Source organism: Halichondria panicea, chromosome 8 (genome assembly GCF_963675165.1).
Source record: "Halichondria panicea chromosome 8, odHalPani1.1, whole genome shotgun sequence".
NCBI classification, from domain to species: domain Eukaryota; kingdom Metazoa; phylum Porifera; class Demospongiae; order Suberitida; family Halichondriidae; genus Halichondria; species Halichondria panicea.
In genome coordinates, this window is record NC_087384.1 from 633,578 (window position 1) to 657,466 (window position 23,889).

A 23,889-nucleotide genomic window follows, 5' to 3' on the forward strand; every position below is an offset into this window, starting at 1 on the left:
AGGTCAAGGAGGCCTTGTGGGGGAGGGGGAGCAATGTGAGGTCAAGGGGGGTCTTGTGGGGGGACCAGTACTAACACCCCACCCTCAATACAGTATTATTATGCCCGGTGCAACATTGCAGCTATTATAACCAAGAGTTCTCCGTAACACACAATATATACATGCATGCACATGTACTACTCTATCAAACCAAACTATTGTTAGTCCAGGCTCCCCCACAATTCCTGCTACTGCTTGTGTGGTATACTGCATTAATTACAGCTTAATGAGGTGTCATTCTGAAATGCTAAATCAGATTAGTGAACAACTTCGGTTCCAGGGTGGCCTAGCACGAACACTATTGGGGTTAAACCCGTTTGTCGAGCACTATAGCGATTGTTTGTGGTACCATGTAGTGTATTATCTTGGTAAACAATCACACATGTGTGTAATTATTCAGTGTGTTTTACATGTGTATAAAACACACTGAATAATTATGACTACGTATATAGAGAATAAGATGTTAACAGGATATTTATATCCTGTTAAACACTTAATAAGTGATTAACAGGATGTGATTAGTTACCAATCCTGCCAAATTTACAGTCACATACGCTGCACGTAATTATATCCTGCACGTGTATATACATTATAATTTATTGAGCCCCAAAAAAGAGCATTTAAACAAACCTGTTCCTAACACAGATACCTGTAGCTGCTTATAAATCACATGCAACTACGGTTTTGTTACTGTACAAAATGTTGACCATGCATGCGCCAACTATGCCTCGAAGGAATTTCAATTGTCAATTAAACTACAGATACCAGTTGCTTATGGCAGTAACTATAGTAAGTGTAGCGACTAAACAAACTTATTGGATTACTGTTCAAACGATCTAACTATGCATGCAGAAGCAGTCCCCATGTACAAAAAGCCAGCAAAGCACTGCAACACATAATTTATTGTTTTTCCTATTGTATACAGCGTTATATTATTATTATTATAGCGGTATGCAAGCAAAGCAATGCTAGCATACCAACACTTAAATAAACCTTAAAAAAGTGTGTTCGGTGAGAGACGGTTACTTTCAGTTTGTGGCGTTGTCAGGAAGAAAGAAGGATCGAGGTATTTCGTCAACACTGTATAGCAAATTAGGTAAAGCAAAAATATGTATACTGTCCAACCTTTGCTTGTAAATGTCTTGTAGTTGGTCTTGTAGATACAAAGGGGAAATCCCTCGCATGGGAAAACCCCTCCATGCTCCCTAGCAGGCCATGCGCCACGTGGCTTTGTAAGAGTGAAGCTATGCTGAGAAACTGCAGGCTGCTACTAAGATTCTGGACTAGTGCATTGAGCAAAGAGGAGTGGAGGCAACTGAAGGACATAACTGGTTCAAGATTAACCCCCTGGAGAGGTTGCCAGACTAGACTAATCACCACTATGGACACAGTTTCAGAGGAACAACAAAGTGTCATACAGCACACTGATACTTTACCATCAGTGGCTGGAGGGGTGGAAGAATCATGTGACCCGAAGAGCAAGTCATGTGATGGAGTTGCGTCTACGTCTGGGATACAAGACAATACACACGCCCGGCGTTATGCCACCGAGGAAGGTTACGAGTATCTGCAAAGAGGTCACTCGACTGAGATATTTAAGATCATTATCTCTAACGTGCCACCAAAAATCGGATACTCAGTAAGTAATTTTATCGTCCTGGAACTAGTAAATCTAGTCAGTAATTTATTAGGCACTGAAGAGCAACCTGAAGGCGCTCAACCCTGCCAAGATAAAGAAGCCACCCACGGCAACCACATGTTTTGTTAATTTCCGCAGTGAGGAAGAGCGTCAGGTGGGCAAACAATACACCCCCTCCACCACATGGCAATACCGTACCTTCAGATCGTTAAATAGAGCATCTTTGAGCGACCATAACTTTGGTTCAGTTGGTCCAATAACGTTAATTTTATGATTTTCTGAAAGCTTAGAGAAAGGTCTTTCAGATGGTGTGTTAAAATCAAAATTCTATTTTTGGCCTGTTTTTGACAAAAGACCATGGGCTATAGCCCACAATCTTTTTCTGAAAATAGGAAATTATAGGCCATTCCAAAGTTGAAATTTGAGCATACCATATGAACGGGCTCCTTCTAAGCTTTCAGAAAAGCATTAAATCGTTGATTTTGGAACAATAGAACTCTAGTTACAGAGCTAACTCTAGCCCAGGGAAAGAACAACCATCCATGTAAGTTAAACCTTTTTTCCTGTACCTGCAGGTTGCACTGAAAGCACTCAATGGTGCTGTGTGGAAGAAGAGGACAATCAGTGCCAAGGTGCATGGCCCATCATCAATCAGCATGACATAATTATTTGAAATCCTATAATCCTGTTTATAATCCACACTGCAGAAATTGCTGGGTACTGCATTCATGCATGGTGAAATTATATTTGTCGAAATGAGCCTGTTTCTTGAGTGCTCGTAACTTGAGTTAGGATTGTGCAATTAAAATGTGTATTTTGTAGCCCTTTTAAAGTGATGTGTTTAGATAAGCTATTGCTTTCAGATCGACTATTCCCTATGTCCCTATATGATCTGTGCAGGTGGCTGCTCCAATGATGGACCCACTGTACCGCAAGAGGAAAGAGAGGTCAGATGACCCAGAGAGTCTCGCCAAGAGAGCCAGACTCGCTGCCATGACATTAGAAGAACGGTACTGCTAAGTCCACGTACACTACAGTAGCCATAACCACCACAAGTTTGTTAGCTCACATAATTATTATGTACAGCAGTGTCCAATTGTTTTCTAGTGAAACGTTTATATCCTCCAATTGCCCCCCCCCCCCCAGACTAGCTGAGGTGGTTACCCCACTGTTGGCCACACCCTATCAGGAGCAGCTATCTAGTAAAGAGGATAAAGTGAGGAACTTTCTCCGCAGTATAGCCCGGGACCTGTGCGCCAGGAAGGCACAGCCGGTGAGTCACATGACTAATCACATGGCTCGTATCACCATGGTAACAAGATTAGGATAAGTGGATTGTGGAACATGTAGAGAAGAATGACGGACTTCTGTGTCGACTGGAACCAATCAGATCGTCTGTAAGTTATATAGGGGCTACGACAACAATTAAACGATTACGTACATCGTCCGCACACGCACAGCCTATCCAATCAGGTTATCGAAACAAGTGTGAGTTCACGGTTGGCATGGATACGGAGACATCTCGACCGGTGGTTGGTTTTCGACTCAGTTCGTACGAGGCTGGAGACTTCACCGTGGTAACAGCACAGTCGTGCATCCACATCCCACAGCGTATGAAGGACATCGCCTCGGTATGTGTGCAGGGAAATATTCCACTAACTCTATAATTATTATGATTACTGATTATGTATTTCTCGTAGCTGTTTGAGCAGTACTTTGTGACCTCTGACCTCAAACCGTTTGATAGCAGAAACGACTCGGGGTAAGATAGACCTCCAGCATGGAATGTGTTTACCCACCCCCCCCCACACACACACACACACACCACACACACACTCTTCACACCACACACACACACACACTCCACACAGTCACTGGAGACAAGTGGCTGTTCGGTGCTACACTAGTGGGGAGTCCATGGTGGTTGTTACATTCCACCCACAGTCCCTCTCTCCGGTGAGATATCCGATAAGCTATCTCCATGGTAGTACATGTTGTTATGGCAGGAGGAGATGGCAGCTGAGAAAAAGAAGCTGATTGAATATTTCAGCGGTAGTGAAGGAGAGAAAGTGACTCCTTTGTCTCTTTATGTTCAAGAATTGGGTAGAAGGTACGTGGGCGTGTTGGTGTGTTCATCAATTTATTATCACTTATATGTTACAGGGAAGTAAATTGGAAGCCAACTTACGAGCATCTGCTTGGACCCAAGGTGAGCTCATTGCAGGGAGAGACAACCCCCCAGGCAGCATGTACCCTAAGACCACACCCACTAATACCCCCCACAGCATGTACACGAGGACCTCCTGGGGCTCAGGTTTCGTATATCTCCGGATGCATTCTTCCAAGTCAACTCCCCTGGTGCTGAGGTACTCTACTCAAGGGTGGGTGAGCTGTGTGCCTCCAACACCAGTCACCCCATTGTATACGGTAGGTCATGTGATTTATTACACAATCATTAACCTCCCCACCCCCAGATATCTGCTGTGGCACTGGAACCATAGGTCTCTATCTTGCTAAGGTAAGGCCATGCAAAGTCAATTTGTAGTTTCTCAGGCCCTCGCGCTTGGAAATTGGCAGCTTTACAAAAAAGTTAAATATCACGTGACCACAAATTAAAGGCACTAAAAGAAAAGAAAAGGATAAATTTGTATGGTTTTTTGGTCATGAATATAATTATGACTAAAATTAATAAGTAAAAATTATGCACTTCCGCTTATTGAGGAAGTTAGGGGTGTGTTTTCAATTAAAATTCTATGAATATCATTATCATTAATATTTATCAAATGCCTCAATCCGCTTGCTATTTTAGGAATAATAGCCTGAGAAACTACAAATTGACTTTGCTTGGCCTAATTTCTATTGTGAGCCGTTTTGGTGTCTATCTTTGAGAGCACATAATTTGTGTCAGATTGTCCAATTTCAATATAGCTATGTACAGCTATGTTTCTTTACAGTGGTACCATGTGCTGTTTTAACCCCTTAGTCACTGTCGGCTCAGAAGGTGTTGGGAGTGGAGATGATAGAGCAGGCAGTAGAAGATGCAAGGGTTAATGCACAAACTAACGGTAATAACCCTATACACACACACACGGTCACATGACTACAACACACCCCCTCCCTAGGTGTGGCTAATACTGAGTTCATATGCGGCAAGGCTGAGGATGTTATGCCGAACATGGCTCATCCATTGGGGTCAGAGGTCATAGGGGTCGTGGACCCTCCAAGAGCAGGACTACGTGAGCCCCATTCCATTCCAATATAAACCCCCATAACTCGTTCCACAGATGCTAAGGTGGTGGACACAATACGTAAGTGTGCCTCTTTAAAGCGTTTGGTATATGTATCTTGTCACATGGAGGGAGCACGGAGGAACCTCGTCAAGTGAGTCACAGCTGTTGTCACGGTTGAGAGTATATTCAGCATTTTAATTCAGCTACACGCTTGAGCATGTTCACATAGCTATAGCAACCCTGTTCTAGTCCCACTCTTACTGCCCATTATCCTTACATTACTCTGCTGTGTATGTACATGTAGTCAAGCTAGTCAGAAAACCTAGTTGTTGCTTAATGTTGACGATGTGTTGAGCATCATAATTTATCCATCAGTGTGCTAATTAGCAAAAACTTGTACTCCTTATACCCTACACACAGTAAACTCATAATTATGCCTCGGTGCGCATGCGCAAGCGAGGTATACGGTAGTGTGTTTGTGTTTGTGTGTCTGTGTGCGTGTGTAGACTGCTACAGCTGCTCAAGAATGAATCAAGTGCAAGTAAGAGTTTCTATAGGCTTCTAGTCATGTTTACTTGGATTTTAATTCGTGGATTTGCAAAATAATGCTTCGTTCTCGAGTTATGCCTAGTTTTGCTTACTTGGAATGCCATTGCAGCCTTTTCAGAAGAGTCTGTAGCAAAACTTGTTCACTGAGTGTTATTACTCTACTTGTAGTTAGCTCTGCACTAGAACGCTAGCTATTGGTAGCTGCAAGAGTGAGCAGAGAGCTGCAAGGCTCTGCTGACTTGCAGCCATTAATTTTAGACTTGAACTTTTGGCATCGATCGTTTTTAACAACAATCATGGTTGATCATTACCCACTATTCGCATGCAGCAAAATTAAAGATGTTCATCATGATAATTATAATCAATGTGTGTATAAAAGCTAGCTAGTAGTAGTTTTATGTTATGTAGCTTTGGCACCTCCACCGAGGCATCAGCACCCGCGGTGCTTTCATTATTATTATAGTACCGGTATGTACACAGTATATACAACATTTGTAGCTATGAATTTTTTAATTATTTGTATCACATGTTTTGTCTCTCCTCCCCCTTACAGCCTGTGCAGACGAGCGTCCAATCAGTTTAAAGGACTGCCATTCCGTCCTGTTAGTGCCACGCCCATCGACCTCTTCCCCCACACCCCACACTGCGAGGTCGTGTGGCTGTTGGAGAGAATCTCTCGAGATGACCTGAAATCCAGGAACCAAGAGGTTATGTCCCTCGAAAAGGATGGCATAAAATCCGAGAACCAAGAGGTTACATCTCCTAAAACCGATGGCATGAAATCCGAGAACCAAGAGGTTACATCTCCTGAAACGGATGACATGAAATCGGAGAACCAAGAGGTTACATCTCCTGAAACCGATGGCATGAAATCCGAGAACCAAGAGGTTACATCTCCTGAAACGGATGGCATGAAATCGGAGAACCAAGAGGTTACATCTCCTGAAACCGATGGTATGAAATCCGAGAACCAAGAGGTTACATCTCCTGAAACTGATGGCATGAAATCTGGGAACCAAGTCGTTAAAAGTTCTACAGAAACTGTTAGCACTGATGTCACTGAATTGGAAACACTGTCATGAAAAATTGAAAGTTTATATAATTATACAAAAAGGATGAATATTGATTAAAAACACGAACAGTTTAAAACACGAACAGTACTATACAGCTACATGTATAAAATAAGTGCTCTTGTTTGTATTATATACTCCTGTGTTGCTGTTGTTGTTAATGATAAGGATCAGTTACTTCACGTTTGAGGTATCAGTGACACCTGTTGATAATCTGAATCTGCAGGGAATATAAAACTATGATTGCAATGTGTAGTACTAAATGATTGACTATTCAATAACAAGTAAGTGCATGGTGACGTACAATGACTATACACTAGCTAGTAGTAGTCTCATGAGTCAGCCACTCCTCTCAGGGAGGAACATCTGAGCACTCTTTACGTGAAGTCATAGCACAATTGACGTCACTGTACAAGCTAATTAACACATTAAAAATCTGATTATTTTAATCACATTCGCTATCTCTACTAAGCCACACCACTGCTTGCTGCTCAACCAAGTTTCATTATTTGCTGCCTCCTATTCAATACGTGTGAGCAATCTCATTGGTCACGTTGGAATTCCACCGTGGCCCACGACCTCATGTAAAGAGTGCCCAGACTTAGGAAGGGCGGCTGATTCATGAGATTAAGCTAGTAGGTGCACGGAGGGTGTGCATTGTAGCTTATGCTAACAGCTTTGTGATCATAACCCTATACAGAAGGTATGATAAATTCACTTACAATTCTCCAACGTTTGGTTGGATAGTGACATATAACAGTCTTCTGACTCCACGTATCCACCTGCACGTGGGGGAGGGGGAGGGGTTAGAACAACACGCACACACACACACACACACACACACACACACACACACACACACAAACGCATACTTGATTCTTGATTGATCGTGTGCACATTAACGACAGCGTATGCTTCTACTGGTGAGTCGTCATCGTCAGAGACGTCATGTTGTGGATCAGCATAGATATCATCATCAATCCTGTTCTTCGTCAAGAGCGGCATGTACTCTGCACTCTGGGAGGTGTGTAGTCGTGGACGAGGTCCATTGTAGTCGTTATTAACTGTGGGGGAGGATTGTAAATCTATCACCACAGCGTTCAAGATTATACAATAAATGAAGCATAATTATAGCACTGGCAATATCCTATGTACATGTTGTACATGTATATAATTATAATGTCGGCAATAATCATAGGCTAAGGCTTCAACAGTTACACTTATAACCACAGGGCTTTGATTGACTGATGTTAGGTATAAAAGCCAATCAGACCACGTGTGGGAGGAGGGGGAGGAGTTAAAACAACAACGTACACAACACACACACACACACACAACACACACACACACACATACTTGATTTCTGGTCCTCAGAAACGTCGTGTTGTGGATCAGCATAGATATCATCATCAATCCTGTTCTTCGTCAAGAGCGGCATGTACTCTGCACTCTGAGAGGTGGGTAGTCGTGGACAAGGTCCATTGTAGTCGTTATTAACTGTGGGGGAGGATTGTAAATCTATCACCACAGCGTTCAAGATCATAGCTACCCTGCCCTGGTATGCAGACTTCCTTTATAAACACAGGGTTATGATGTTAGCTAAAGCCATACAGTACAGGCCACCATATAATATTATGTTGCCAGCTTTGTTATAATAACTGTCCCGCAAGAAACGCTGTGAGAGTCATACAATAACTAAAACACTAAGTAATGTTAGTAATGTTGTTTTAACTAAGCAATCGGTAACTCTCGCTTGTTGACACTAAAGGCGCCTGACTTTAATGACTATCTATAATGGCCCTGACTTTAATGGGGCTTCCTTATGAGTAAACTATTCCTCAGGAAATGATTAGGCTTCTTATATGGGATTGCACACAGGATAGTTCAGGCCACCATAAACCATATCAAGTTACATTCGATTCCACATCATACTAACATACACCACTGCTCATGCATACATAACACAACTGTTTACATTCCAAGCACTTTGACCCTTTCTAGTCGGTAGGGACACACACACACACACATCCACACACACACACATCCACCCACACACCCACTCACCGTACGCATCCGTGTCGTTATAACGAGACAGCTCCAGATCGAGACTCTCCAAATGTCTCGATGCTCCCACGAGGTCAAAACGAGGTTTCAGATGGACGTAGCTGTAATCATCGTCACCACCGCTAGCGTTATCATTATCCAATATCTCAGTGTACAATGAATAGGGCACAACTTTCTCAGGAGGAGGGAGACGGGGGAGAGGGCCTAGTCTCCCCTGCTGTATCTTAGTGTTCTTAGCAGGTAACTTAGTTCTAGGACTGCTTGTAGAAGATGTTTGCTGCGTACTTTTATGATTTTGCTGTTTTTTATTTTCTGTTGATTTATGAGCTCCATTACTTGGTGGTTTAATATACCTTGGGTTTTGACTGTATGCTTCCGACAATTCCACATTTTTCTTTCGAACATTAGCGGGTAATCGAGGAGCCACGTTGAGATAGAGCGATTCACGCTTGCTTTCATTCTTCACAATTTTGCAATCAGGACTAGAAGTTTTCCTTTCCATACCCTTCTTTTTCTTATGAGGACGAGGGCCTGTATGGAAGTGATGATCTGCGGATGCTGACAAGCCAGCTCTTGCTTTGTTCTGGTCTGCGACAGGATTTGCCAAACTGCTCCGAGGTCGAGGTGGACTGCTTTTTGCATTAATACTCTTGTCTGTGGGGGCCATTGCAAAACTGCTCCTGGGTCGAGGTGGGATGCTCTTCGGTGGAGGGGGCATCATCGGTGGTATTTTACGACCTTCTTGAGAATTCTTGCTTATAACTATTACGGTATCATTTATAATCTTCACAGGTGGTGGTGGTCTGAGAGGAGGAGCTGAGACCCTTTTCTCCACTCTTGGATGGTGAGCTTGCAGTCCATTGTTCTTGTCTTGTTCTGTACTCTTCGCACGAGCTAGTTTTATATTAGGACGAGGTGGTGGTCTGGGGGGACTAGGCTTCTTCATGGGAAGTACAGGAGAGTTTGGCTCCGAATGACTTTTGACTTGTTCCAAAGAGAGTTGTTTGAGCCTCTTCTTATGTCTAGGTGGAGCTATAGGAGCTCTACTGACTGCCATTGACTGGTTTGCACTCTCCATAATTATCCTACAAACAAACAATTGGACTTGCTTTTAACGCTTTAATTAATACAAACTAAAACACAAGTTTGTGGTCAAATTGTGAGCCTCGATTATACCCGCGGTTTCATATCAAGGTTACAACATTAATTACACTCTTCAATAATAATTTTGTTTATACTTATAAAACATCTGTCTATGTGGTTAACCGTCTATGTGTCCTCCTAATTGTTTAATGGTTGCCCTAAGAGTCTGTAACTTGGCAGTGGCCACTTCTAGAGTGTCCCTGAAGGACATGTTGTAGCTGCTTAGAGCTACACCACATGCCTTGGCTGCTCCCTCCCTCCAGGCCTGCAGGGGAAGCAAAAAAACGAAACTGAAATTAAATGCATATAATTGTCACAAAAAAAAAACATTAAAAATTTTAGAAAATAAATTTGCTTTGACCAACCACAAACTAATGGGTAACATAGCTACAAGTGTATTGGATTTGTTTACCATTTGTGCAGTTGTATGTATGCCCTCGGGGAATACATACAATTGCACGAGGGTACAAATCCAACACACACTAAGATATCCTCCCCATGGAACAACTGTTTACACGTACACTTTTCATTGCTTGATCCAAACACGCAAGTAAACGTACTCAAAGAGCCTATAAATAATATTCATAGAAAGAGGAAATCATGCACCACTGCACGCACAACAAGTGACTGTCAATCATTCATGCCCAAGTAAGGTGGCGTGTCTAATTAGATTGATTCTTGTCTAATTAGATTGATTCTCCTCCAGATGGTCATATAATTATGACAACAGTTTCCTATTACTATAATAATCTATTACTAGAATGTTGTTTTGCGACCATCAAACATTTCCAAACTTTTGCGATAGTCGATCAATTCGCAACAATAAAATCCGTAAAACCTATAGTAAATACACACGATCCTTGCCAGAACGCAGATCACAAAGGGTCAAATTTTCTGCTGATTTGGCTCATTCACAAAGGTTTTTCACCCACTAGTAGTACGGTACACACCTTAAGATAAGGGTCTTGGTTATCTGGGGACTGAGTGTAGGTTGCCCCGGTGAGTGCTGTGGCAGAGTGAGAGAGATAGAGATCCCTCAGCTGTTGGATGAGAGCTTCCTCGTCTTGGCCTGGAGGAGAGGGGAAGGGCTGGAACGATAGTGAGGTGGAGCTAAGCAGCAACATGAGTTCCTTCATGAAGTCTACTAGTTCATCAGAGGCAGGGTGACGAGGCTGTAGGAGCTGTGTGTGTGTGTGTGTGTGGGGGCGTGTGTGTGTGTGTGTGGTGAGGGTGTGGGGGAGGTTGAATTCTTGCAAAGTAAGTACTCATTATCTACATTATCATTATCTAAAATGATATTGCAAGAACAATTAATAAATGCAGCGATTAATTTTTATCACTTAATTACCTGCTCTGCAGCTTTCTTTTTCCTTTTCTTTTTTCCTCCAGTGAAGGTTGGGGCTATAAACTCGGCACATATGGTGCACAATAAGGACAATATACCCACCGTCTGTAGGGAATGATCACATGACTCAACATACACATCACATGATCTGCACACTGTCACCTGTAAGAACAAGACGTACTCCTCGAGATCAATCCTACTACGAGTGATGATGTCATAGGGGTGCTCCGCGTCTAACGGTGACGTTATCACAATACCTTCGTCTCCTATTAATCAGAAAGTAATATTGAAATTACAGTAAATTTAGCGTCAACTCACCACCACCACCACCATCCTCTTGTAGGGAGGGGGCCGCTATTCGAATCATAGCCTCCCTCAAATCAGGGCTAATACACTTTATACGAGACTTGATGGCTGCATGGAGAGACGAACACTTACAATAATCACGTGACAATCACATGACACGTACCCTGAAGCCTCATAAGTATGCTCTCTAGTTTCTCCCTCAGGCTAGTTGATCCAGAGAGGAGCTCGTACACTGTCGTGAGCATGAGACAGAGGACCCCACCGTGACCCTCCGTGTGGAACAGGTAGCCGAGGCATGGCGGGGGGGATTGGATAGGGTGCTGGGGGGGGGGGGTATTCTTATATAAAGCACACAAATACCACTTTACAAACACCAACTCAGCTATCCACTTAGCAGCGGGGTTAGGGACATTAGCTAAATACACCACTGCATGTAAGAGCAGTGTACATACAACACAGCAGGCGTCCCTATACTGTGGGTAATAGTGTACAGCACATGCCTATACTGTAGGTAATAGTGTATAGCACATGCCTATACTGTAGGTAATAGTGTACAGCACATGCCTATACTGTAGGTAATAGTGTGCAGCAGTGTACAGCACATGCCTATACTGTAGGTAATAGTGTACAGCACATGCCTATACTGTAGGTAATAGTGTGCAGCAGTGTACAGCACATGCCTACACTGTAGGTAATAGTGTGCAGCAGTGTACAGCACATGCCTACACTGTAGGTAATAGTGTACAGCACATGCCTATACTGTAGGTAATAGTGTACAGCACATGCCTATACTGTAGGTAATAGTGTACAGCACATGCCTATACTGTAGGTAATAGTGTACAGCACATGCCTATACTGTAGGTAATAGTGTGCAGCAGTGTACAGCACATGCCTATACTGTAGGTAATAGTGTACAGCAGTGTACAGCACATGCCTATACTGTAGGTAATAGTGTGCAGCAGTGTACAGCACATGCCTATACTGTAGGTAATAGTGTACAGCACATGCCTATACTGAACTGAACTAACTTCTAAAGTATGATAGCACACTAAACAAGCTACTCCTAAGCATCCACTCCTAGATACAGTGTACGGGTGGGTAATACTGTTTAGCCTATAGCCTATAGATAATCGTACTGTATCCCTAGATACTGTAACCTATAGATACAGTAGCCAATAGACACTCACCAGCTGATGCTTTGCCCTCTGCTTGAGCAGCATGGTACCAACATGTTGGTCCACACTCTCCAGCGTACTGCACAGCTCATCAATCTGCTGTCTCAGCATTTTAGGCATCAACTTCTCGTCTTTTGCTGCCTCCTCTGACGTCAGACACGAGAGTGCAGAGTGCAGACACTTGAGGAGACAAATCCTTGTCCGTAACCACAAGCACTCGAGGTCAAAGGTTATCTTTATCTCGACATCAGAAAGACGTCTATAGGAGGTAAATGAGATGTAATCTACGAGTAAAGGGGCGTGGCTACTCACGTGGAGGGTGGGCTCCAGTCCTCCAACACAGAGAGGTCTCTACTGTCCACTAGTCTGCTACAATAGTCTGCACAAGAATTATTAGAATTATTATAACAGTTAAAAAACATGAATACCGTATAGTGCTAGAAGTAATCAATTTTAATGAAAGCATTTTAGTTTGTATTATGCATAAAATTAATTTCTAGCACTACCGTACATAATTATTATGTATAAATGGAGGTCTGCAAGTGATCCTCTGAGGGTAGACTGACTACTAGATGGTACCTCTGAGGCTGGAGGTGGTGTAGGGCATTCCTTTACTCCATTCCTTCTGGAAGAATTTAACTGCTTCAGAATAGCTGCAAACACACACACACACATTGAATATGCTTTTTAATTCCTACATGTACAGTACACACATACATAATACAACTCTTCTACAAGAGACAAATGTTATAAATTTTGCATTGCCCCTCAATAATTATATGGCATTTACTCAACCGGTTTATATACAAGAGGACGATATCAGCCAGCTTGTGGCTACCCCAGGCGAGGCTCTGGCACATTACACATGCTGTGCATGTACACACTGACTGTTACAGTGTTCTCCTTCACCTGTGTACAGTTGTGTGCAGCTCCAGTGTGTTCATGTCCACCATTGTGCAAGCAAAGTTGAAGGAGTGAGAGAGGCGGTCCCGCATCTCAATCATCTCGGGGATCTAAAGGGTTAAACACGCAGGGGGTTAAACACACAAGGGGTTAATCTTTCCCGCAGGCCACATGATGCATGTGAAATACCTTGTGAAACATTCCATTCTTGAAACACTGAATCACATACTCTGAAACCTGACAACAAACAACAAAAACAGTCATTATTAGTACAAGCTCCAGTGAGTACAATGAAGTCACCATTTATGTTTACCTATAGAGCTTGTAAGTACAAAATATACAATCTTTTGTTTTCATAGCTACATGTAGGGCTTCTTGCTGCACGTGCTCTGACACTAATAGATTCTCGAGGGACTTGGTAAACCTACCTCTTTAGAACTGGAGAAGAAGAACCTGAATGCACTGCGGTAGAGCTGGCCTGCAAACCCGAACGTGCCCATGGCTTGGAGGTAGCGACTGGGGATGTGCCTGTAGTGGGGTGTGTGTGTGGAGCAGAAGAGTGGGTGTGGTGTGTGTGTGGGTGGTGTAGTGGGTGTGGGTGTGTGTGAGGTATAGGAGTTGATCCATACTTATATATAATTATAGTTGTAAACTCAGACAGTCGCTTACTTCAACAAAAGGTATGTACCTATCATAATTATAATTACAAGCCTATACTCTTGAGCATACGCACAGGAAATTAGGGGGAGCTGTAGAACTAAGCAATGCAATCCCGTGGTTGTGTGCAGGAGGACATATGATACTACTGAAACGTGAGCCATGGAAGACAAATTAATTTCAGGTAATTAACACCACTTTACACATGCTTATGCTCACCCTAGTGTGACTGTTTGTACGTGCTTGATACCGATGTTGTTATAGAGATCTGTGATGGCCTCAGACACACCCAGATGTCCATAGAGCTTCATGAGCAGGAGCACCACCTGTGTGTTGTGGTTGACCACACCCTCTAGCATGATCACACCCTCCCACACGTGGCGAACATCTCCTACACAACACACACACACACGGACATGACAAGAATGCTATCTACACATCACACCTCCTATTTGGTCAACTGTTTTCACACACAAAGCATAATTTTATATAATAGTTAGACACTGTTTAGGAAGTTTCTACATGATTTAGAAGCCCAAAGGGCTGGTTGTAGTATCCCGAACGCAGTGAGGGTTCTACTAGCCCTGAGGACTTCTAAATCATGTGGAAACTTCTTAAACAGTGTCTAAGCATTAGATCATAGCAACCATGAGTATTTAGCCAATCAGAATTGAATGTTCTTATCTAATCTTTGCTACATGATTTTCTATTGAAGTACATGATTTTCTAAATTGGATAGAACATTTCCTCTAACCAATCAGATTGCAGTATTTATGACAAACATGATCTAAGTATAATTATGTCTATTCTGAAAGCCTGACAAAACGTGCAATTGATTGACTGTATGAGGTTCAATATGTTACTCGTAAAATTATACAAACAACCACCATGTTGGTTGGTTTACTCATGAAAACTGGAGCACTTCTGTACTTTACATAACTAAGCAGCATAGAGAAACAACAACATGCAATGCAATGCAAAACTATCTACAAACAACACTACGAGTGTTTATCACACGTTACCTACTGCCATAACAAATATCTTTACTTCACAAAAATATCTCACAAAACAACTTTTGCCCATAATTGTAAGTCCCTAATTTTCCTCTTAGAATAGAGGATTGCACTACACAAACTGTGTGCTCCCTACATAGCTAGCTATACAAACAGTGCAGACCTTATCGGGCGAATTACTCTACATTCAACAGGAAAGCCAAAACATGAATCTGTCTGTATATACACCACATTAGATTAGATGACATAACACATACTGTTCATAAACCTACCCTCCCTCTCATATACCGTATAGCGGGTATATGTACTGATTAAGCATGTACCGCGAACATTTATACCTACGAATTGCAGAAAGGCTGCTATTCCGCGAAAATTAAATCCGCGAAAGTTTTTACTTGCTATACGGTACTAACCTGTCTCGTGGTATAGCTCAATCTTGAGATGTACTGCCAGTATGATGTAGTAGTCGGCTGGTTGACAAGACGTGTCTCTAAACTCCACACCCAGTCTAAGCCCTGCTCTGAAGTGATGCAGGCACATGGCAACCAACTCTTGCTTATGTTGCAATGGTAACTCATGCAGTCCAACGTGGCGTTGCAGCTGGAGGAGACTGATGTGTCGACGCATACGACACAGCTGTAGAGGTATGGGAGGGGGGGGGGGGGCAGTATAATTATGATTATAAAAACTCACCACACAATTCAAGTTTCCTAACAAGCAGCCAACTGCAGTTACAAGAATTGAAATAATTTTATCTCTCAAAGGAGAGAAAGGGTTGTACAGAAGGCACATGTGATCTATAATTGTACTCCCCACAACAAATGAGACAAACAGGAGTTACAAGGTTTGAGGAAGGAGTAGTAGACATTAAAATTGGCTGGCAATACTTATCTTAAAAAATTAAGGACTACCCCCTCCACACCCACACACACCCACGTACACGTACACACTCCCACACCACACACATTCTCTTTGATCTTGTCCGGGGGGCAATCAAAGTCAATTGGCTCTCCTCTCGTTTGGTCGTCCACCTCTCGTAGGAATCTCTCCACGTGGTCCCCCGGGAGACCCCCCAGGGTGACGTACTTGACCAGGTCATCGTACACACAGTTCTTGGTGCCAAACAATCGGAAATAGTCCATCAGATGTTCGTACGGTGAACCTGAGTGATGTGTGTGATGTGTGTGTGTGTGTGTGTGTGTGTGTGTGTGTGTGTGTGTGTGTGGAGGGGGGGGGGGTATTGACAGCTAGTACATAGAACCACGCATTAATCATTTTCATTCACATGCAGTGTTGTTTGCTACAGTCTACCAACACAGACCTGATCAGTATTGACACCATACACATACACACAGGACAACCTTACCATTCACACTACTCACCCAGTTCTATGTCTATCTTCTCCTTGGTCTGGGTCACAGCTCGGACTAGCTCCAGGCGTCCTAATAAGGGACCACGAACAACCAACTCTTTATCGTCAAATTTCTTCAACTCAGCAGCTGCAAGACGTTCCATTAGATCTCGTACTTCTATGAGTGGTCTGAGCCATCCCTTAATTGGCTCTTGATTAGCAGGGGCTTCCCCATCTTGAGAGGGGGAGTCCCCTTCTTTCCCGTCCTTTGGCTCTTGATTAATAGGGGCTTCCCCTTCTTTCCCGTTCTTTGGCTCTTGATTAGCAGGAGAATCCCCTTCTTTAGTGTCTCTATTCTGTGACTGGTCATCTTTAGAGCTTTCCTCGACAGTTTCTTTGCGTAGTTTCAAACTCCTCTCAAGCTGACCGTGAATATACGCTGTGATGGTGACCCACGAGTCAGGGTTGATCTCTAACATGGCGACAAGTTTCTCAGCAGCTGCCTCCCATAGCCCCTGGTCCTGTAGTGATGCCACTATCAGAGTGTCTATCTCCCAGGGGTCCCTGAGTGGTTCACCTGGAGGGGGGGGGGAGGGGGTTTGCAGTACATAAGCTATACAGTATATGTTGAGTACATTACTGCAATACACACACATTTTTGGTTTTTGAGAAAGGTAAAATTATGTTTTTGGTTACCGGTTTTCCCCTGCAGTAGTTCCAGCACTCTGTCTTTTGCTCCTAGCTTAGTGAGTACCATCAGGTAGAGTCTGACCTCTGTGTACGGGTAGGAGGAGGAGGGGGTAATCACACCATACATGTATGGCAGAGCAACCACGTACATACAGTATTGAAACAGTAGAGACCGATGCTACCAAGGTACAGTGCTACATGCAGCTAGCTGCACATTATTAACACAAGTACTACTTCAGATGGTATTCAATGCCCGATAATACGTCAATTCTCCCCCCCCCCCACACACACACACACCCACACCCACACACACACTCGTACCTGCTTCTGCATCCACCTTATGCTCCTTGAAGTACTTGCTAATCAATTTGTCCGCTAGCGGGAAGTACATGCTTTTAGCCAGCTCAGCACTTCCTGTCTCCGTTGCCTGTGGGGTGGGAGGTATTGAATGTAGAGAAAGCTCCTCACTTGAACACCAACCAACTGGCATGTTAAATGAGAACCATACCTACTATCCTAAAAATAAAGGAATGATATTTTGTGATAACCTCTACAATGGGCTAGAATTCATGGTGGTACCAAATTGGGTTTATCTCTCCAATATGAACTTTGACTCTTTCAGAAAATCATAAAATCGTTGAAATTGGATCCACGAAATTTAGGTTATGCCAGCTGAAAGACTCCCCGAACCATTGATAATACTATGAGTAGTTGCATGAACATCAAATCGTTTCAACAGCCATAACTTTAGCACCGTTGATCCAATGTCAACTTTTTTTGATTTTATGAAAGCTTAGAAAGATACCTTTCAATTGGTGTGTTTAAATCCAAAATTTCGTCTGGGACTTGATTTGTTATTTTTTGGCCTTGGACCATGGGCTATCCATGGTGTGGCCAAATTGGCAAATATTTTTATCGCTACTTTGATGACACCAGTTGAAAGATCTCTTTCTAAGCTTTCAGAAAATCAATAAATGGTTGAAATTGGATCAACAGAATTCAAGTTATGCCAGCCGAAAGAGTCCCAAACATTGATTTAATGTTAATTGGGGCGAGCGAAGCGAGTCCCTTCCTAGTGATGAACGTTGCAATTTTGTCTGTGTGTGTGTCTGTGTGTGTGTCATGGACCGGCACGATATTTGTTTTTTGTACTCGTGACCCTTTACCAAATTTTACGTGAAAGCTGCGCATGGGCACAAGAGCTAGCTACACTCAGGAACGAAGGGTCAGACAAGACACAGAGACTCTTGAGGCTACAAGCACGCCTACAGCAGGTCAGAGCAGCTCAGATGGGGACCTTCTGAGCCTAAGATCATACAGGCATGCCTGCAGGAGGTCACAGCAGCTTACTTGCCATGTTTCACTTCCAAGTCTTGTGTTCTTGTGATAATAAACCTGCTAGCTCAACAGGACAAAACAGAGATCGAGGCCAGTCACTAGGACAGGTCAGAGCAGGTCAGAGCAGCTCAGTGGAGACTTTTGAAGTTGCACAGGCACCTTTAGACAATACAGCACTACGGCAGGTCAGACCAGCTCAGATGAAAACTTCTGAGGCCACACAGGCACGCTTACAACAGGTCAGAGTAGCTTTAAGGATTGTTTACACTGACAGTATACTATAGCCTTGTAATTTGGGTCCAGCAAAAAGTCCTTGCTTAGTTTGTACAGCCAGCTCTTTCGTGCTGAACTTTCACTCATAGATATAATTATGTTTCACTCTTAGTAAGTCAACTTCATGTTACACCATGCACAGTCAAAGACAACAATCCTACACCACTCTGACAGAATAATTGTCACGGGTATACAGCTGGCACAGGAAAGTCGTATCTACATGGACTACTCAGTTATTCACAATCACTGTTCATTTCATTCGATTCATATAAACAATAATTATACTTAAAATTACCACATTGTACCAAATGTCTGTACAACAAATACAAAATTGCTCGCTCGCCCCCTGAACATCTTTAAACTTTAGTATCGCTGATCCACATTCAATAATTTTCTGAAAGCTTAGAAAGAGATCTTAAACATGATGCGTTTATTGAATTTTATTGGGGACATAGCCATAATCCATGGTAGGGCCATAATACAACTAAATTTCTACAGGTTATGTACAGAGTAAGCAAACGCTTCGAAACTGTTAACACCTTCCCTTACATGCAAGCACATTATAAATTAAATGCATGAGCTCACACTAAGCTCACACTAAATAACAATTGTTATAAGACAATAACTGGTCTCACTATAATGACATAAGATACGTGAAACAAGCTCCAACTGCTACCCAGAATGTCATAATATTACCAACCTGCATTAGAACACTCATGACTCTCCAGCACTGATAGGGCCCATTTGTAGGGTATGCTTTGCAGAGCTGGGCTGCCACTTGCTGTTGTTTGGCACAGTCTCCCACTCGAACGTAGGCCATGAAGAGATGGGTGAGTATCTCCTGGTTCTTAGGGTAGTGCTTGGCTGCATCAGCGTACACTTCAGCTATCTTCTGAACTGTACAAGAGAGGAGGCGACACAATAGCAGGAGCAAAATTGTAAAGGATATATACCAAAGCTCTGAACATCCCTATTGTTAATCTAGAGCTAGTTTTAGGGAGTCCTTTAATTTGTGACTGGCTAAAATCCATCATCTCACTAAGTCTATAGCTTTTGCTTCCCACAGGCAACTCACTACCACACCCCCATCCATACACACATGTACTCCCCCACCCCCACACACATGTACTCCCCTACCCCCACACAGTACTCACAATCTCCTATCTCCCTATAGAAGAGGGTGAGTGCCTGCAGTGTGGCCTGTTCCCCAGGGTGACTGGAGAGCACCGTCCTCACCAGCTCATGAGCCTCCTCTTCACGGCTCAACCTCACCAGAGCTATGGCCTTCAATATCTGAAAACAAGACAAGAACATTAGTAGGTCAAAACTCCCAGTAGTGTATTTCAATAATTCCCTTATATAAGTATTTCTGCTTGAGTACCATTCATGGTATTACATGGTGTGTACAATAATTATGAGCTCTTGGTACAGTATAATTTACTTCAATAATAAGTAATAAGGAATTCAATAAAGTGAAGAAATGTATTGTCTATTGGCAACGCTCTGGTTTGTTTCAGCTCACCTTGGCACATTTGAGGTCAGACTGTTTCTTGAGAATCTTGTCGGCAATCTGCAATGCCTTCTTGTGTTGACCATAGTCCAATGCATCTGTGTATAGGGATTTCCCCCATTAGGTTAGTTGGTTTCAATATGAATTGTGTTGTCCTGGTGGACTAATCCTTTCTTGTAACAAGCATTGCAACACTGATTACAATGGATCGTACAAAAACACTAGACATAAAACCAACAAACTATGTGTTTGAAAGGCGACGCCCTCTCGCTCAGCAGTAGAGTGTGTGTGTGTGTGTGCAAAGCTTATACTCAATTAGACACATTCAAAACCGATAACCCCAGGTGTGAACTTGAGTATTACACAGTATGCCTCACCGTAGAGCGGTCTCAGTCGTCTCTCAGTCACTTCCAACTGGGCCTGACTAGAAGCCCCCTCAGCCATCTTGCCACGAGGGTCAAACACACACATGCGCAGGAGTGGTCTGGTCTGAGTGTGAGTGTTCTAGCCTCGAGAATTAGAAAAATATCGGCCTGGGAACGAATCGCACCAAGTGTGCTTAGCGTAGAATAAAGAAAAATGTGCATTATTTGGAATATTTTTCTACACAAGATCAAGAGACAGTCTTGTGCTAAGTCGATCTAATGGCTTGTGCAGAGTTACAAGAGGTGAGTTACAAGCTCCAAGCCCTAGTTGAGTAACTAGTACAACTGTCATACGTCCTTGTATATACTACACACTGACAGGAGGAGAGAGAAGTTCTCATATCAATCTATGAATCAGACGAATGTTTCAGCCAAGTCGACGACACCACATACACATACAAAGTAAGATGATCAATAAATGCACAGACAGATATGTGTATAGATGCATACATATAGGTCGGTGATAGTGGCAGTCCGACATCGTTCCTGTTACAGATCTCGTGGAGTGACTCTTACCCCGGTACCCTCCCAGACATCTCATTGGACGCCTTCTACAACAAGCATCTGTAAGCCACCCTCACTATCGTATCAACCATGCACACTAACCATCACAGGAGCCAAAGGTCTAAGGAAGCCATTGTGGCTGCATTGAAAAAAGAGGTATACATAAACATGCACTGTAATAGTACTAAGCCATTGGATGAGTTATTGCAGGCTAAGGATATGATGGACTCTGCTATGACTTATACACTGTTTGAGTTTGCTAAAGAGAATGGTGATGATATAGCGGTTGTCCCACTTGCTCCTACACAAGTAAGTATGATACGTACGGTTGACACACACGCACACACACACACACACACACACATATGCACACGCACACACACGCACACACACACAATCTTTCTTCTATCTATGCATGCACACACAGCCCTCTAAAGCGTCTGTCCAGCCCGTAAAGGTGAAGAAAGAAAAGAAAGAAATCCTGACCAAATCAGCCAAGAGGAGATTGGCAGGCAGACTGAGTAAGTAGCCTACAGTGGAACCTCCATAAAACGGACACCATTGGGGACCAGCCTTTTGGCCGTTATAGAGAGGTGGTCTTCCTTGGGAGGTTTCGATTTCCAGCTATGTATTTTCTACGAGTCATTTCTTGCTGCAAATGAATCTTGGGGCTTTGCTAACTGCTTCTTTAGCTCATACAAGCTTTGAAAAGGCTGTAGAGACAAGCTACAGCCAGGTTTTCACAATTGTGCAAAATAATGCTATCTCAGCAATAATTTTCCGCTAATTCTGGGTGTGGCTGTCCGTTCTGGGAGGTTATTTTCCATTGCTAAAGCTAGTTGGGGACTAGAAAGCTGCTCGTTGTACGGAGTAGAGAGGTGGTCGCTTTTGAGAGGTTGCTTTACATTGAAGTCATTGTAGTTTCAATCCGGACCTGAGCTCTTGGCCGTTATATAGCGTGTGGTTGCTATTCGGAGGTGGTCGTTAATGGAGGTTCCACTGTATAATTATATATAGTTATACCTCACTACACCCACTCCACACACCCACTCCACACAGACACAGACGGTGAGCTACCCAGAGGATGGAACTGGGTGGACATTGTTAAAGTGAGCCTATTGTGAGATTAACTTGATCCCCTCATTTATTCTCTACATGTGCACTACTGCAACCCATGGATGGTCCTCCAGCATGTAAGTTCACCATTACTGTTGTGTAAAAGTATCATCGATTTTTCTTTTCTCTGCAGCTGAGCAGGACTGGAGGTCAGAGCACCACTTGAACTTTTTATTTATACTCTCAATCAGTTTGTGCTAAAGTACATGTCATCAGTCAATGCTCATGATAAATTTTGCATTTATAAAACTTTTGCATTATAAAACACATAGCTATTAATAATGGGAGAAGTTTAATCAAACAGTCCAAAGCCCATATCGTCATCAGACTCATCCTCAGATTCTTCCTTCTTCTTTTCTTCCTTTTTCTCCTCAGCTGGAGCATCTCCTGAGGCATCACCACTGGACACAGCTACAGCTCCTCCTGTACGTGTGGCAAAAGAATCAGTTTAATAAAGCATTTGAGCCGTTTTGTATCGGGGGGGGGGGCTTTACGTACCTGATGGCATTGAGGCAAGTTTGCCCATTCCGTCAGCAATCACTTCGTTAATGTCCTTGCCATCAAGCTCAGACATCAACTGCACAAAATCAATGTTAAAATAATTATAGCAAATAGTATTGATATTGTTGGGTGACATACTTTGCCGAGCTTCTCATTATCAACGTCAATTCCCACACTGTCGAGGATTGAAACAATCTTCTCTTTACTGGGAGCTCCTTCTTGGCCCAAAGAGGCAAGTAAATAGGCAGCCACGTAACGCATTGTCTGAGAGGGGAAACAGTGTGGAAATTACATGTGGGGGGAAATAATCTTTCAATGAAATAATTATAAATAATGTTACAAAAATATTGCAATGAAAGTAGTAGTCTATCTATCAATAGATAAATAAATGTACCTAGGACTCATGCGCTTAAAACATAGTTGTATTGTTCGCTAGGATACTGGCGCTACCTCTGAATGGTGAAAGGAACTCACTTTAAGTCTCTGGGACACGAAACGACCAAGCAACCTTCAGTAAAAAATGTCGGAAAGATAAGTAAGACTACACGTGTTCGCAACTTCTTCACGTGATCCAAATTGAGACTACAAAAACCAGAGGAGGTACGACATAGGTTGACCTTTTTGCTAATGAGTTACTCCCGTATTGCATTCCTGCAGCATGACAGGATGTCACGCCCACATTTACCTAGAGGAGGTGTGGCCTTGGGTCATAATTTATCATCAAGTTTCACGGAGGAATTGTGAGTGTACGGAGAAAGAAGAGAATATACGGAAGCACAACACCAAAACTTGCTCTCCTAGCTAGCTAAAAGACTACAAACTATCATAGTACTCCACAGTAGTTATAAATAATGCCTAGCTATATCCTGTGACATAAGAAAATGAATAGCATAGTCATTGTTGAAGAAATAAGCTATAAACTTACAGTGTAAGAATTTGTTGCGCTTTCTATGGCTCCTGTGTTAATGTAACACTTATAGTAGATACTAAGATTGATAAACTAGTAGAAAATGCCTCTTGGAGAGACTCCAGAAGAGATAAACACAAA

General features: G+C 42.8%; 5 protein-coding genes and 1 long non-coding RNA gene across 6 annotated transcripts; 2 read left to right on the forward strand and 4 right to left on the reverse strand.

Annotated features, from left to right (window-relative positions):
- Positions 1-918: 918 nt before the first annotated feature.
- Positions 919-1,263, reverse strand: LOC135339604 (uncharacterized). The gene is made up of 2 exons (XR_010396024.1): positions 1,165-1,263; positions 919-1,119 (listed from the first exon to the last, which is right to left on the reverse strand). It is a non-coding gene; the product is annotated as an uncharacterized LOC135339604 (long non-coding RNA).
- LOC135339556 (tRNA (uracil-5-)-methyltransferase homolog A-like) lies at positions 1,224-6,714 on the forward strand. Its single transcript, XM_064535694.1, has 17 exons — positions 1,224-1,678; positions 1,731-1,832; positions 2,254-2,310; positions 2,579-2,688; positions 2,825-2,951; positions 3,004-3,075; positions 3,139-3,309; positions 3,379-3,440; positions 3,550-3,634; positions 3,685-3,788; positions 3,842-3,887; positions 3,964-4,105; positions 4,153-4,196; positions 4,662-4,743; positions 4,801-4,914; positions 4,963-5,059; positions 6,011-6,714. Exons 1-17 carry the CDS (start codon positions 1,238-1,240, stop codon positions 6,537-6,539), a joined length of 2,385 nt encoding a protein of 794 aa, XP_064391764.1. The 5' UTR covers positions 1,224-1,237; the 3' UTR covers positions 6,540-6,714.
- On the reverse strand, positions 6,517-9,759 carry LOC135339569 (nucleolar protein dao-5-like). The gene is made up of 5 exons (XM_064535709.1): positions 8,592-9,759; positions 7,884-8,024; positions 7,400-7,591; positions 7,250-7,309; positions 6,517-6,747 (listed from the first exon to the last, which is right to left on the reverse strand). The coding sequence occupies exons 1-5, from the start codon at positions 9,667-9,669 to the stop codon at positions 6,707-6,709; spliced, it is 1,512 nt and encodes a 503-aa protein (XP_064391779.1). The 5' UTR covers positions 9,670-9,759; the 3' UTR covers positions 6,517-6,706.
- A 27-nt stretch (positions 9,760-9,786) lies between these two features.
- LOC135339549 (N-alpha-acetyltransferase 25, NatB auxiliary subunit-like) lies at positions 9,787-20,827 on the reverse strand. The gene is made up of 22 exons (XM_064535685.1): positions 20,673-20,827; positions 20,308-20,393; positions 19,940-20,078; positions 19,486-19,682; positions 17,496-17,601; positions 17,181-17,258; positions 16,516-17,061; positions 16,099-16,295; positions 15,547-15,769; positions 14,340-14,511; positions 13,892-13,991; positions 13,653-13,700; positions 13,470-13,573; positions 13,140-13,213; positions 12,873-12,939; positions 12,573-12,819; positions 11,549-11,705; positions 11,398-11,493; positions 11,242-11,345; positions 11,083-11,184; positions 10,685-10,915; positions 9,787-9,999 (listed from the first exon to the last, which is right to left on the reverse strand). Exons 1-22 carry the CDS (start codon positions 20,764-20,766, stop codon positions 9,853-9,855), a joined length of 3,315 nt encoding a protein of 1,104 aa, XP_064391755.1. The 5' UTR covers positions 20,767-20,827; the 3' UTR covers positions 9,787-9,852.
- On the forward strand, positions 20,822-22,589 carry LOC135339595 (RWD domain-containing protein 4-like). Its single transcript, XM_064535746.1, has 8 exons — positions 20,822-20,963; positions 21,042-21,122; positions 21,177-21,286; positions 21,335-21,380; positions 21,435-21,533; positions 21,652-21,745; positions 22,284-22,417; positions 22,474-22,589. The coding sequence occupies exons 1-7, from the start codon at positions 20,940-20,942 to the stop codon at positions 22,346-22,348; spliced, it is 519 nt and encodes a 172-aa protein (XP_064391816.1). The 5' UTR covers positions 20,822-20,939; the 3' UTR covers positions 22,349-22,417; positions 22,474-22,589.
- On the reverse strand, positions 22,548-23,472 carry LOC135339601 (large ribosomal subunit protein P2-like). Its single transcript, XM_064535752.1, has 4 exons — positions 23,316-23,472; positions 22,980-23,105; positions 22,839-22,917; positions 22,548-22,763 (listed from the first exon to the last, which is right to left on the reverse strand). Exons 2-4 carry the CDS (start codon positions 23,100-23,102, stop codon positions 22,633-22,635), a joined length of 333 nt encoding a protein of 110 aa, XP_064391822.1. The 5' UTR covers positions 23,103-23,105; positions 23,316-23,472; the 3' UTR covers positions 22,548-22,632.
- Between the last annotated feature and the right edge of the window lie 417 nt (positions 23,473-23,889).